The sequence below is a fragment of the Rhinatrema bivittatum genome, chromosome 4 (assembly GCF_901001135.1).
Source record: "Rhinatrema bivittatum chromosome 4, aRhiBiv1.1, whole genome shotgun sequence".
NCBI classification, from domain to species: Eukaryota; Metazoa; Chordata; class Amphibia; order Gymnophiona; family Rhinatrematidae; genus Rhinatrema; species Rhinatrema bivittatum.
The window spans coordinates 233,551,161-233,566,232 of record NC_042618.1 but is presented as its reverse complement, the minus strand read 5'-3'; the positions used below and the strand labels follow the sequence as shown (position 1 = coordinate 233,566,232).

The 15,072-nt window shown below is 41.7% G+C and overlaps 1 protein-coding gene across 15 annotated transcripts in view; it reads left to right on the top strand.

Annotated features, from left to right (window-relative positions):
- The window catches only part of ERC1 (ELKS/RAB6-interacting/CAST family member 1), a 1,001,239-nt gene that overhangs the window by 922,293 nt on the left and 63,874 nt on the right, over positions 1-15,072 (top strand). For 4 of the 15 annotated variants that reach the window (XM_029599921.1, XM_029599920.1, XM_029599918.1 and 1 more), the window contains one exon: positions 1,830-1,896. The exons of the other annotated variants lie outside the window; for them this stretch is intronic. In XM_029599921.1, the coding sequence (XP_029455781.1) occupies positions 1,830-1,856 (27 nt within the window). In that variant the 3' untranslated portion in view covers positions 1,857-1,896. The remainder of the gene's footprint in view (positions 1-1,829; positions 1,897-15,072) is intronic. 15 annotated transcript variants of the gene reach the window in all.

The following is a 15,072-nucleotide window of genomic DNA, read 5'->3' as shown; positions in this document are numbered from 1 at the left end:
CCCACTACTGAACCTACCCAAGAGAAAAATGCTGCCTTTCATCAGCCTGCCTCTCTTCCCACTAATTGTCATCCACCTTTGACCCAGACACAAAGGAAAATGTTTACCACTGATCCTGGACAGTGGTAGATTTGGAGGAGGGGCTATTTGAAGGGAGGAATGAGGTGCAGGAGTGGTTTGAGAGTTGGATAGGGTGGCGCGGTATTGGCGGTGGAGGGTGAGAGGGGGCAATGACAGAAGATCCACTTGGAGATGTAAGAGGAGTTGGGGAAGGTGAGAGGAATCTGCTGGGGGGGGGGGAAATGTAAGTGAAAGGTTGGAAAACAGAGGTGAGCCTGGGAGGTGAGAGAGGGAATGGGAGATTGGGTGAAAAGGAGGGAATGACAGAAGATCAGTTGAGGGTTATAAAAGGTCTTGGAAGTGAGAGAGAATCAGCTTGGGAATATGCAAAAATGGCTAGGGGGGTGAGAGAGGTGAGAGGCATGAAGGTTGAGAGAGGGGATCAGCTGAAATGTGAGAAGAAATGATTTTTAGAGAGGGACCGCACCCCTAGTAATTTTTCGTCATCCTTTGAGGTCATGTGAATTTTCAAATGCTAAAATGGGATTACATTGGCCAAAAGTCTGAGTTAGCTAGTTAGCTAGTCAGCTAGTTAGCTGAGTTAGCTAGTCCCTGAGTTAGCTAGTTCTCTGGTAGTCTTACAGATGGCCCAGAAAATACCCACAAATGGAAATCATCTTCTATCAAGACATGTTGTTGACGTGCAAAAGTCTAATTGGCCTGAACACAGTAAACTAGTTGCCTATAGTTGTTACTCAACAAACATCACTTAGCTGTGGGCAATAAAGATGTGTTATCTTAGGGACATCAGGAGAACACCTTGGGAGCAAGGACCGTATACATCTTGTAACGCCTTATAAATGACCAGCAGTAGTGGTAGCAGTAGTGTAATACCTTATTCAGGAGTTCTGATTTCGAGTCTGGATCCTTGAAGAAATAGCAGTTATAGTCCCCAATGAGAGGTAAATCAAATACTATCATAGTAGAACGCAGCACTGAAATAAATGAAGAAAATCAACTGGAGAAATATAATATTTTAGTCATTAAAGTTTGAGCATTTGTAAAATTTTTGCAATAATATCATCACATCTCTCTAAAGCATATCAGAAAGAAACCTTAGAAATTGCATTAAAACAGCAAAGATATGACAAGAACAAATATAAATCTCATCGCCCTTCTACCTGCCCTCTCTTGTAAAAATCTTACAAATGGGCTTCCAGATGTTGATAAAACAGCATCAGAATCATTTGAGTGGCCACTAGAGATGATGGTTCTCTTTTTTTCCCAGCATAAAGGAATCACTGCTGCAAATAATAGCAATGGTCTCTGGTTCTCAATTTTGCTAAGCTGAAGGCTCTTCTATTTTTCATTTTGATGGACCATAAAATGGATACCTCCTTTGGGATTGCTAATATGATGTATAGAACTCAAACTAAAGGTAGTACTTCAATGATAATGTGGTATGGGGTGGATCCCCAAAAGATTTGATAAGGCAAGGACCCAAGCTCACATTGACTTTACCTTAGTTACTCATTAAATTAATGCACTAAAATTTTCAAAAAATGGGTTACTTTGACAAGACCAAAAACAATGTACAGCTGATCCTTTAGAAGGTCATAAAGTGACAATCATGGAAGGTGGAGAACAGTGCTGCTTTCATCTTTACCTCTTGGTGTTTATACTTATGTTTGTGCTTCAGATTCTAACCAGTACTTTATTTTATTTCTATGCTGCGCTGGGGTTCTCACCCCTTGTCTGTCAACCAATAGGATGATGAGGAGGGTATTTGGGCATAGCCAATCAGATGCTCTTAGTTCAGCCATTTTGTTCAGAACGGTGAGAACCAGTTTTCATTAACAGTACAAATGTTTTCCTCCATCCCTTTGCATGTCTTGTTTCTAGGTGTTTTTCATTTTCCTTTGCACAGTGCTTGTGTGTTTTGTGTCTATCTTGTTGTTATTAAATTCTGTGTATTTATAATCAGTTTTATGTTTGTTTTTATTGTGATGGCTGGCAGTTCTTCCAGGACATGTAATTAAGGTTTTTTTACACCAAAAAAATAATCTGTCAGACTAACAGTGGAAAATGTATTTTCTCACACTTCTTTTGTAAAGCATATCTGCTGTTAATACAACCATTTGTAAATGAATTGGTGGCACCCAGTATGACACTGTATCTCAGTTTATAGATTCCATATTTTAGGTGTATTGTGCTGATCAGGTGTCTTGTCAGCAACACTGGGTCAATAAACTCATCCTAAAATATTACCAGTGCCTTATTTTCTCTAAGGTTCATCAGTGAATAGACCTGTGACAAAGTTAAGATGATGACAAACTGTTTTGCTAACGTTTTTGGCTAGCCTCTTCAAATTTTCCAAGTTTTAAAAATGCAGTATTTTCAGGACACCTCTAGATATCGAGATGGATGACAGTGAACGCAGATACACAATAACCACAGATTAATCTTAAATGAAGGAGCACTAGCCAAGAATATTTCAAATTCAGAAAAATATCCAAAACTTTATTTGGCTTTTTTTTTTTGTCTTTCTCTCCTCCATTGTCAGCTGCAGTGTTATCCAGTCACCGGTATGCAATTTAGTTTGGCTGAATGCCAGCCCTCTCTTTCCAGTTTATCAGCTGAAAAAAAAAGAATCCATCAAGTGCACAACTTCAGTTTTATGCCTTGGGGTGATCAAATTTTAAAATAGCCCTTTGTGTCATTAGCAGTGTCACTGTTCCTTTGACTCGTTATGTTTCCCAAGTTTGTTGACATATAACGTGAAATTGTTTCACGTGACTTGGATCAGACATGAAGAGAGAGATGACTCTTAAGACAACAGGGATATGGAATAAGACTTTAAGATGTTAAAAATATTGCTGTGGGCTGGCCCACTGGATCAGCTGGCAAGTGCTGTACACTGCCATGCAAAAGGTCCCAGGTTAGTTTCCCTCAGTCAGATCTTCTACTCCCCTAGTCAGCTGGGGGTTGGGTTTATTGAAGCTGCAACATTCACAGCCCCTGGAAAAGGGTGGGGAAGGAGGAAGGAGTCATAGTCCTTGCTTAAGGTTGACCTCTGGTAGTCGGATTGCAAGGTTCTGGAAGGAACTCTGCTGCATGGCACTGGTCCGGATCCATTGCCGTAATGACCAAACTGGCTCTACTGGAGTGCAGGCTATAAATTAGGGGAAAATCCCCGGATAGTTGTGAATGAAGGCTTCTGGTGCCAAATCTCAGCTCTGTTTCTGATTGAGCTGGACATACAAAGGAGCTGGGAGAAACTGTTGGGTCAAACACAATTCCTGTATTCATTACAATGGTCAGGTTATCCAAGACCAGAAACTGTGAATTCTCTGTTGCTGCACTCTTTGCCTCTTGAGTTAAGAGAAGTAGAGTGTCCAAAGAAGTTTAAGCCTATTTTAAAAACTGAAGTTGTTTAAGCAGTTATTTTGTTAATTTTAAAATATGATGCTCCATTTCTAGACTTTTAAATCTCAGAACTATGGTTTTGATCCTCTTAGTATTTTAGATTTGGCACCTACTGATTGATGCTGTGATTGTTTTTATGTATTTTACTGTATTTGGTGTAAGCCGCCTCAGGCTTTGGTGGTGGCGGCATACAAATACAACAATAAATAAATAATCATTGATTTGAATGCATGGCACATAGAAATTTGTAGCCAGATAACTTGCAATGGTTTTCTCATTAAGATTTATCATCGGTGATAAGTTCTATAAAACACTATAGAACCATATTAACCTACCAGGATACAGTGCTGCCTGCATGCACGGCAATCATGAATGAATAAGCAATAAATGAACCAAAGGGAACAGAGTTTCTAAAGGGAATGGAGCTTCGTGTGTATTAGCAAAATACAATCAAACGCCCATATAAGTAGGCATCAGTTACAGAAGGCGTTTGACAAAGTTCCTCATGAGAGGCTTCTAGGAAAAGTAAAAAGTCATCGGATAGGTGGCGAAGTCCTTTCGTGGATTGCAAACTGGCTAAAAGACAGGAAACAGAGAGTAGGATTAAATGGGCAATTTTCTCAGTGGAAGGGAGTGGACAGTGGAGTGCCTCAGGGATCTGTATTGGGAACCTTACTGTTCAATATATTTATAAATGATCTGGAAAGAAATACGACGAGTGAGATAATCAAATTTGCAGATGACACAAAATTGTTCAGAGTAGTTAAATCACAAGCAGATTGTGATAAATTGCAGGAAGACCTTGTGAGACTGGAAAATTGGGCATCCAAATGGCAGATGAAATTTAATGTGGATAAGTGCAAGGTGATGCATATAGGGAAAAATAACCCATGCTATAATTACACGATGTTGGGTTCCATATTAGGTGCTACAACCCAAGAAAGAGATCTAGGTGTCATAGTGGATAACACATTGAAATCGTCGGTTCAGTGTGCTGCGGCAGTCAAAAAAGCAAACAGAATGTTGGGAATTATTAGAAAAGGAATGATGAATAAAACGGAAAATGTCATAATGCCTCTGTATCGCTCCATGGTGAGACCGCACCTTGAATACTGTGTACAATTCTGGTCGCCGCATCTCAAAAAAGATATAATTGCGATGGAGAAGGTACAGAGAAGGGTTACCAAAATGATAAGGGGAATGGAACAACTCCCCTATGAGGAAAGACTAAAGAGGTTAGGACTTTTCAGCTTGGAGAAGAGACGACTGAGGGGGGATATGATAGAGGTGTTTAAAATCATGAGAGGTCTAGAACGGGTAGATGTGAATTGGTTATTTACTCTTTCGGATAATAGAAAGACTAGGGGACACTCCATGAAGTTAGCATGGGGCACATTTAAAACTAATCGGAGAAAGTTCTTTTTTACTCAACGCACAATTAAACTCTGGAATTTGTTGCCAGAGAATGTGGTTCGTGCAGTTAGTATAGCTGTGTTTAAAAAAGGATTGGATAAGTTCTTGGAGGAGAAGTCCATTACCTGCTATTAAGTTCACTTAGAGAATAGCCACTGCCATTAGCAATGGTTACATGGAATAGACTTAGTTTTTGGGTACTTGCCAGGTTCTTATGGCCTGGATTGGCCACTGTTGGAAACAGGATGCTGGGCTTGATGGACCCTTGGTCTGACCCAGTATGGCATTTTCTTATGTTCTTATGTTCTTATTATAATGGCCACTATAAGCTCACACAGTCGATGACGGAAGAGATTTTGACTGGCCTCCTAGGAGTTTTTCTGACTCATAATTCCAGATGTCAACCAGTAGTCTGTGCTGCCTTCATATTTTTATTTTCACTGGTAGCGTGAAGAGTGTATTCTAACAAAGAAGGTATTTTATAATTAATCTGAACATACAGAACGTGAAGCGATAAGGCAGAAGAACATGGAAAGTCCACAGCTATCTCTGCTTTAGCCTCACAGAGTGGTTTGTCGGGTTTTTTTAAGACGATGTCTTATGGGCACAACACAAACCCTTACACCTGGCTCTGCTTTCTGGGAGAGGAAAAAGCTTCTTCAGTCTCCAGGCTATGGCAGCAGAGCACAGCAGGCATGCAGCGCAGGTGCACAGAGTGTCCCAGAAAGGCATCATAACCACAGCCTCTGCACAAGCTTAAGCCATGCTGAATAAATGCATGGGATTTGAGCTTCTTTCTTGGCAGCAGTGACAATAGCCAAAGCGAAAAATGATCCCTGATACTGATAGATTTGTTTCCCTGCCCTATTGTGGCTTCCAAATAATTGAAAGGGTGAAGGATTCATGGTAAATGATTTTAACAGCAGCTAGATGGTTGCTTTCAGCTGGACTTCCAAGGACTTAACTTATTGTGCAGGTCAGGATATAGTGCTTCCGATCCACAGAATAGAAGAATCCTTACTTCTGCTGCCTTCTAGTTACAGCCCAGATTGATTTATTTTGAAATTAGCTCATGTCTTTTCATTGGTAGCTTAAGGCATGTTATATTCAGGTACAGTAAATGTTTCCCTGTCCCTGGAGGGCTTACAATCTAAGGGCCTGATTTACTAAGGCTTTTCTCCCATTCCGTGTCTATAGGAAAAATGCTTAATAAATGAAGTCCTTATGTTTGTACCTGAGGAAATGGAAGGTGAAGTGACTTACCCAAAGTCACAAAGAGCATCAGCAGGATTTGAATCCTGGCTTCCCTGTTTCGTGGCTTGTTTTTCTAACCACTAGGCTACTGCTCCAGTCTTCTGTTTTCTAATTAATTGAAAATATTGGAAAAAAATAAAAGTAATATGACTGAACGAATGAGATACTCCTGGTCCTTTCACTGCTGCTAAGTGTTGAACATAAATCCTGCTGAAGATGAGCTGACATTCAGGTGCCTATGAAAATTTAGCACCACAAGCCTAGGTGGCCTATGCCTGGATAACCTTAAAAACAAAAATGTAAATTCTTGAATTCTTTCATCCTTTCTGTAATACAAATTGGACATTATTCAAGGATCACACTTTTTTTTTCTGTTGTCTTATGCATTAACTCTGTGGACTTCGATCAGTATTTATTCAAAATGCACATACAGATTAACCTTTTTTAACCTTTCATCTCCAAAACTATCAAAAGCTTAGCCATTAATGCAACATCGATCACACTGTGCTTCACATGCGCTGAAACAGTGTTAATTTTTTGCTGCTAGGTATAAAGCAAATAACAGGAGTTGCCTCCTGTATAATACAAAATTATTTCCTGATTGCTGCTAAGTGCAAACTTTTGTGTAGCAGAGCCATTCTGCCTCCTCTGTAGCTCAGGAGAAGATGGTAATACTATACCAGCTACCATAATGCTTCTCTGAACCTCAGGGACAGAATCCCTTCAAGAAAAAGAAGTCTAAGATCAAAACAGTTGTTTTTTGTATATAAATATGTTTTGCAAGGATAGTGAAATATTGCTAAACAGCACCTTCTCAGGAAATATAAATACCCGTTTTTAACTTATAAGACCATTGTGCGCAGTGTATGTAAGTATATAGGTTAAGACCTGAAAAATGACTTTAGCGTTTTGGCTGGGTCCAGAATGGACAGCAAACTGCATTGTGAAGTGTAGGCTCATTTCAGCAAGATTAGCATCATTAGTTTATGGATCAGAGAAGGTTAGGACTGAGATGGCAGGGAAAATGAGAAAAATCTAGCCTGTGGACCTATAAGCAATATAGCTGTCATGTAACATCTGTTTGCTTGCTCTGAGAATTATGAAACTTGGTTGCATCTGACGCTTTCATAAAGAGATTTATCCTCCCTTTCAACAACAAAAGACTTTGTTGAATTGCTCCTAGGGTTCACTGTTCCTGAGAGAACTTTGTACTGGCACAAAAATTGGAGAAGTTTCTTTTCAATCAGTGGAAAAGTTATTTGTTCCAGTACCATCGGATTTTCTTTAGATGTGTCAGATATCAGTTCACAATATTCTGTTCAGTTCATCTGGTGGTTTCCTATTGGAAGACTGTGTAATTAAAGAATCAGAGGTATTGAAGTGCTATAGATCTTCAGAACCAATGCCTAATTCTGAACCAGTTAATAAAGAATAGGTACATTATCTGTGAGTTAATCCTAACATAGTCAAGGTCTGGTTAATGTTTACCATAGCCATATGGTCCATTTATTCTTTTATTGTTGTGTTCATATGAAAGAGTTTCACCGTGAATGCAAGGATTAGCATGTGGTAATCTTATCCCGTCGTTGAGTTTATTCTTACAACAGTGTGCCTGTTATGAGGCATGGTAGTAAAAGATGGAAAGCAACTGAATGTGTTTAATACATTGAGCTTCCTGTAGTGAGAACTAAAGACCTTTATCTCGACTTAGCTTTAGTGATATACTGAAGGTCTTGCCAGACCATTGCAGGCTAAACGCTTGGAGAGAGAGAGTTTCATGTGCTCCTTGTAGTAATAGATTCCTACATTCCCTGATTTTTACATAACATTTATTTATTTTATTTATTTATTTGAAATTTTTGTATACCGACATTCGTTAGGCAAACATCACATCGGTTTCCATGTAACATAAAAACTGGCCAACATGGCTTTACAATGAAACTGATAATGGAACTGGGTGGAGGTAAGGGAGGGGAAACAAAAGGGAATTACTGAACGAAAAGAATATAAGTTCTAAACATGATGATATATAAGCAATAGGAATTATATACAAAGGATTATTTACAAGTAAATTGTTTACAATGAATGAGTTCAGGGTTAGGGGGGAGAGGAGGGGGGCAGGTGAGGGGTTTGGGGAGGGTGAGTGACAGACAGAGGGGTTCATGTGTAGGCTCGTGCGAAGAGCCTACACATGACAATAATCAAACTGCCTAGGGTGGTTGCAGATCTGCCAGCTCGTTTTCAAAGGGAAAACACCACGCAAGTTTCCCTTTGAAAATCTGGGCTGGTGCACGCACTGCAGTGAAGCAGAAACAAAGTATACACCAGAAAATGCATGTAGTCATTTCAGAATTAAATTATCACCTGTACTTTCCCTCCCCTGACCTAACTCCACCCATTTTTTAATGCAGGTAAAAGTTCACATACATAATTTGACCTGGGTGAATACATTTACCCAAGTAAAATCTTCTGAATATAGTCCTCCCCGCTCACGGTTTGAACATTTCCCTGACCTTCAACTAATGACCCAAAAGAATCATGTTTAAAAGGTTATATTGTTGTAACCCCATGCCCTGGTGCGAACTGCAACCTGATGGGGCCATAAAAGAATTTTGTCTCTTTGGGACCGGAACCACTCCAGACTTGCTCTAATATGTTTTTTCTTTACCCCCAAGGCCTGGATCCTTTGTTGGTGGGAGGGAAGGTTTACTCCCAAGGCCCAGAGTGCTAGGACTGACCCTTTCTACCTTCGTTCTTGTCCCTGGGAGAACGGTACTTTTCTTTCACTGTGGGTGCCAAATAAGTTACCGGTGCCACTGAGTTAGTGTTCAGAATTAAAGTCTTTGCTGATGAGAACTCTGATGAAGTATGGTACAATAAACTTAATGCTCAGCACCACAAATTTCTCTCTGTTCAGTCTCTTTCCCTGTATCTGTGCAAGGGTTTCCTTTACCAGGGCAAGGAAAACATCCACCCTCCAGGTCTTGGATAAGTGGAGTCCGCAGGTAGGCAAGGTATCCTTTGGATGGGTAGGAAAACCCCTTCTGAATTGGTAAAAAGAGAAGATTACTGTCTCTGCACAGAGTTTAAACCTCTCTCTCCCCAAAGGGTGAAGACTCCTATCTGGTGTCGTCAATGATCTCAAATCTCTTACTCACAGTTAGTAGATACTTTTATCTCTCTCTCTCTCTCCTCAGTTTCTTTGAAATCACTGATGGAAGGGATCCCCTCAGGAACAAGCAACTCCAATTTTCCCTTGACAGGGAAGGAAGGAGGGGCAACCAAAACTTCCTCCCTGATCGTCGCAACAAATATCTTTGTCCCCCAAAACCAAAGCAAAACACCAGAAAATGCTGCAGCAGGTCACCACCATTCCTCTGCTCCCTGGGAAGGTTACAGTGGTGCCAGGTCTTCCCTATTCAGGGCCCCCAGGGAGAGAGGCTTCCCCAAGACTTCTCCCCAAGCAAACACTCTGGGGTCTCGCAAATTAGTCTCTTCAAAAAGTCCAGAATATCCTAGGATGCCGAACTCTGCCCACCAGGAAGGTAGGTAGAGGGAGCAGATCCCCAACTTAGCTCACAGGCTCCAGGCAAAGTTTGCCTAAGAACTAAGGTTATGCCCAAAAATTCAAATCAAAAAAAGCTCCAACATGCCTCCTAAACCTTCAAAAACAAGCTACACTTCCCCCAGAGCTCTCAGGAAAGAGCTGCTTCAAAAACCTCTCAAACAGGCCGATACAGTACAGTGCGTCGCTCCGACGGAGCGCACTGTTAGCCGGCATTTGGACACACGTTCTGGACGCACTAGCTTTACCCCTTATTCAGTAAGGGGTAATAGCGCATCCAAACGCATGTCCAACCCACCCCTGAACCTAATAGCGCCTGCAACATGCAAATGAATGTTGATGGCCCTATTAGGTATTCCCGCGCAATTCAGAAAGCAAAATGTACAGCCAAGCCGCACATTTTGCTTTCAGAAATTAGCGCCTACCCAAAGGTAGGCGCTAATTTCTCCGGGCACCGGGAAAGTGCATAGAAAAGCGATATTAAGTCGGAGGTCCCGAAAGCTTAAAAAAGTAAAAAATTGTAAAAAAAAAATTTTAAATGGGCCCGCAGCTGGCGGGTCGAAAACTGGATGCTCAATTTTGTCGGCGTCCGGTTTCCAAACCCGTGACTGTCAGCGGGCTTGAGAACCGATGCCGTCAAAATTGAGCGTCGGCTGTCAAACCTGTTGACAGCCGCCGCTTCCATCAAAAAAGAGGCGCTAGGGATGTGGTAGTGTCCCTAGTGCCTCTTTTTACCGCCAGGTCTAATTTTAATAAATTAAAATACTGAATCGTGCGCACAGGAGAGCGAGCGCTCACCCGGTCTCCCGTGTTTTTACTGTATCGGCCCGAAAGGGAGTTGACCATTCCAGCTCCCTCAAAGGGGAGGGGCTGTACAATGGTTCCTCCTCTCATTCATTAACCTGTACTGCACTCGCTAATCTATTAAAGACTCAGGGCTTAGTGGTAACGTGACTGTAGGGTCTATTACATTAGGAACATGAAGATATTACCTTTATGATATATTAAACAAATCATGTATTCCAACAGTTGTCATGCTATTGATTGTCCATACAAAAACTGTGTCCTAGCATAGTAGGGATCTCAAATTCTTCTACCTTTTTATTGTGAGTGTATTTAGTTTTAAAAGATGGCTTTAAATATAGATTGGAATACTAGGGTTAGAGAAAGTGCTCTGTTTTCAGGTGGGGTACTGTAGGTGTCTCTCATTTCCCCTATCTTTCACATACATATACATTCCCCCACCACCACCCTCCTTTATGCTTGCCTATCATTCTTCAGAGCACCTAATCTTAAATGTACTTTGTGCCCACTGTTTATTCACAGCCTGTTTTTAAATCGTCCTCTCCTCAATTTCGCATTGATTGTTCTCTCCTCAATTTATAATTGCTGTCCTTGAAAAGATGTTTCTGTTATACGTAAGCAGTATCTAGCGAAGTCTGCCAAAACAAATCATTGATCTTTGTATCTTGACATGATTCCTCTCATCTTCCTTACCCCCTCCCTACCCCCAGATCTTTGAATGTGAGCCTGCATTTTCCAAACAGATCTCCAGTAGAGTTGTAGAGTTTACAATTCTGTTCTGAATTAAATGAATGTACTTGATTGAGGTGTAGCTGGATTTTATCACTGTCTTCCTATTACCCTAGGAGATCAAAGGAAAGCGTAGCTATGAAGGTCTATTTTAAAAACATTCAAAACAGATGGCTGGTTTCTTTCTGTGGCAGTTCAGACTTGGTGGCAAGGTACTTGTAAACAGGACATTTTCTTCCATTGAAAGCAGAACCCATCTAAACTTTCTAATCCTCCTAAGTTCTGAAATTATACACAATTTGGGGGGTAGGGGGAAGATAGTCCATTTTCAGTCATAACTAATTAGTCTCTCGGCTTTTCACTTTTCTCTTATAACTGATGTTCTAGTTGTAGTCCTGAGTCCCGAGCAGATGAACAATAATATAAAGCCCTTTTACATAGTTGGTCTAGGTAAAGGAGAAGAAAATTGTGCTATTGTGACTCAGAAGACAGGAGAGAGAACTTTTCCTGTTGTCCAAGGGGGTAGAACTGCAACCAGAGGAAGTGAAAAGAATATTGGGTGTCTGTACTGACTCTTCATTGTCCATGCACAAGCAGATTTATGAAGTGGTTGGGGAGCATTTGCTAATTCTTGCATGATTAGGCAATTAGGCCCATTTTCGGGGAAGAATGATCTGGCAATTGGCATTCATTCGGTAGTGACTAGTAAAATAGATTACTGAAATGTGTTGTATCTGGATTTTCCCAAACAGGACATTAAGGGCCGGATTTTAAAACGTATGCACGGGCGTACATTTGTGCACGCAACCCGGCGTGCGCGCAAGTTATAAAATCCGGGGTCGGCATGCACAAGGGGGTGCACACTAGTGCATCTTGCGCGGGCCGAGCCCCAAGTGAGCCTCGATGGCTTTCCCCATTCCCTCCGAGGCCGCTCCAAAATTGGTGCGGCCTAGGAGAGAACTTTCCTTCCACCCACCCCCCCAACCTTCCCCTCCCCTCCCTTCCCCTACCTAATCTGCCCCCCAGCCCTACCTAAACAACCCCCTAACCTATATTTTATAAGTTGCGCCTGCCTCCGGGTAGGCGTAAGTTGCGCACGCCGGCCGACAGCCGGCCCGCAATCACGGGCACAGCGGCAAATGGCCGCCCCTTTCAAGTCCTGGGACTTACATGCGTCCCGGGGCTTTATGCTCACCGCTGGGCCTTTTGAAAATAGGCCCGGGGCGCGTAACCCCACCTGGATTTATGCGTGTAAGCTTTTAAAATCTGCCCCTAAGCTTTTTCAAGTCCTGTACAGCACAGCAGCTAGACTGCTATTGGGTAAAACGGTGTATGACCACCTTTACTAGTGAACTTATATTGGTTGCCTGTGTATTGCCGAATTATGTTTAAATCTTTGTGCTTGTGTTTAAGATGTTATGTTGACGGGGCCAAACTATTTGGCAGATTTGCCAAGGACTTAGACCCCCAAGAGCACTTTGCTCTTCACTGCAAGCTTTGTTATCATGGAGATGAAATTGGATTTAGACAGAAACCAACGAGGCCCCTGACTTTTATGGTTTGGGGAACAAAATAAACATGGGGGGTAACTTGCTGATGCGGTTTTTATTACCCATAATCACTAACAAGTAAATTTTCAAAGGGCTACGCGCGTACATTTTGGGGTTTACGCGCATGGCCGGACCTTGCGCAGGCCGCACACATTTTACAACGGGTCCAGCCTCGCATATTAAACCCCAATTCACACAGAAGTGCCGACCGAAAGAAAAGGGGCGGCCTGAGGGACGTGGTCTGGGGGGGGGGGGCGGGCCAGGCAGCGCCATTAACTGCTGTCCTGGGGAAGTGTGTGCCTGCACTGGCCGGCGTGCGCAGATTACTTCTGCTCCTTAATTGGAGCAGACTGGGAGAGAAATGGGGGAGGCCCGATCGCATCACCACTTGTGGCTTTGTAAAATCCCCCCCTTCCCCCGCGGGCCACCCACACATGCGTGCAGCCATCAGATTTTATAACATACATGCGCTGGCGCACATGTTATAAAATAGGCGCGTCCATATGCGTGCGCCGGGAACCGCGCGGAAACCCTTCCATAGCAAGGGTGAGTGGAAATTGGATTCAAAAAGCATCCAAGGGCCCTGACTTTTATGGTCTGGGAAACTGATAAGCAAGAGAGTAACCTGCAGAGTGCAGCAGATACTGGCGTAAGCTTGCTGGGCAGACCGGGTGGATCATTTGGTCCTTTTCTGCCATCGTTTCTATGTTTCTATAAATTGTTCACCACAAGGCAAAGAACGTTTAGTGATTTTGCACCTTCTCTTTGGGAATGCCTTGCCTAAGGAATTGTATGTTGAATTAAACTATTTGCCCTTTCGCAAGAAACTCAAGACCTGGCTTTTTTATGAGGACATTTTCTTAAAGAATGACTAACACAATGTTAAATTAATGTTAAGTTAAATATGATAACAGGGGAGTTCTCTAGAGAATATAAATGGTGATATGAGGTTCATTTGAAATGGGATATTTTGTATATGACTTGTATTATGTTTGGCTTTATACTTTATAAAGCTATGTATTGTTTGATGTATGTCTCCTTCCATGTTGAGTGGAATGGCATTTATAACACACTCTGAGCTGGGTTGGTAAGGAGTGAGTTAAAATGACCCAAATAAATAAAATGGTCCATGTTAGGGTTTTTGAAACACCTTTCATTTTATATTACCAACTAACAATTAAACCAGTTGGACTTGCTCAGGTTAATCTGTCATACCAAGGAGGTAATTTGGTTCTAGGTGCTGTATAGAAAGATTTGAAAATATTTATGCCTGCCTTTAGTGTCAGTAGATATTATAATTGGATCATTTCATCGCTGTATCAGCAAATCTGTTTGTGTGTTTCTGGGGCCTATGCAGATACAAACAGAGCTGAACATCAGCACTTGTTTTGAGATCAGTTCAACATAAATTGCCATCATGATCATAATGATGGTTATAAGAGGAGGAGTAGCCTAGTGGTTAGAGCAGTGGGCTATGAGCCAGGAGACCAGGGTTCAAGTCCCGCTGTCACTCCTTGTGATCTTGGGCAAGTCACTTTACCTTCCATTGCCTCAGGTACAAAACTTAGATTGTAAGCCCTCTGGGGATAGGGAAATATCTACAGTACCTGAATGTAAACGGAAGTGATATCTCAGATCAAATGTCGGTATATAAAAATAATAAATACATATGCAGCCTCTTAAAGCTTCGCTGGTACAGTGAAGATCTGTCTGTTCCTACATGCTGATTGTGATTTTTAGTGTTTCATGCTTTTTTTGTAACTAGATTCTGGATTGACTGTGCACAGCCAAATCTATATTTTGTATCGAGAATGTCGGTATAGAAATTCTAAATACTTTCTTTTGTATTTTGACTGTGCACAGCCAGATCTATATTTTGTATCGAGAATGTCGGTATAGAAATTCTAAATACTTTCTTTAAACTCCAGATTTTGCGTCGTTTACTTGGAAGTTCACAGTTCTGTCTGGTTTGACAAGCTTTGCTTTTTTCAGCTTTAGAACACTGCAGCTCTTTATGAACCGATGTTCCAGCTAATGTTTTAAGATCTCTGCAAGTGGTGCAAAACGCAACTGTGTGTATCCTGGCTGGCGTTGTTTTACATGAGCCACATCACTTCTGTCTTATTTAATCTCCAATGGCTCCCGGTGGAACGGTGAGCAAAATATTAAATTGCAGTGACCAGCTATAAGTTGCTCAGTGGTACTGGCTCTCCTTGGGTGAACTCGATGTTCCACGTTCATATTCCTTCATGTACGCTCCGATCTTCTCAG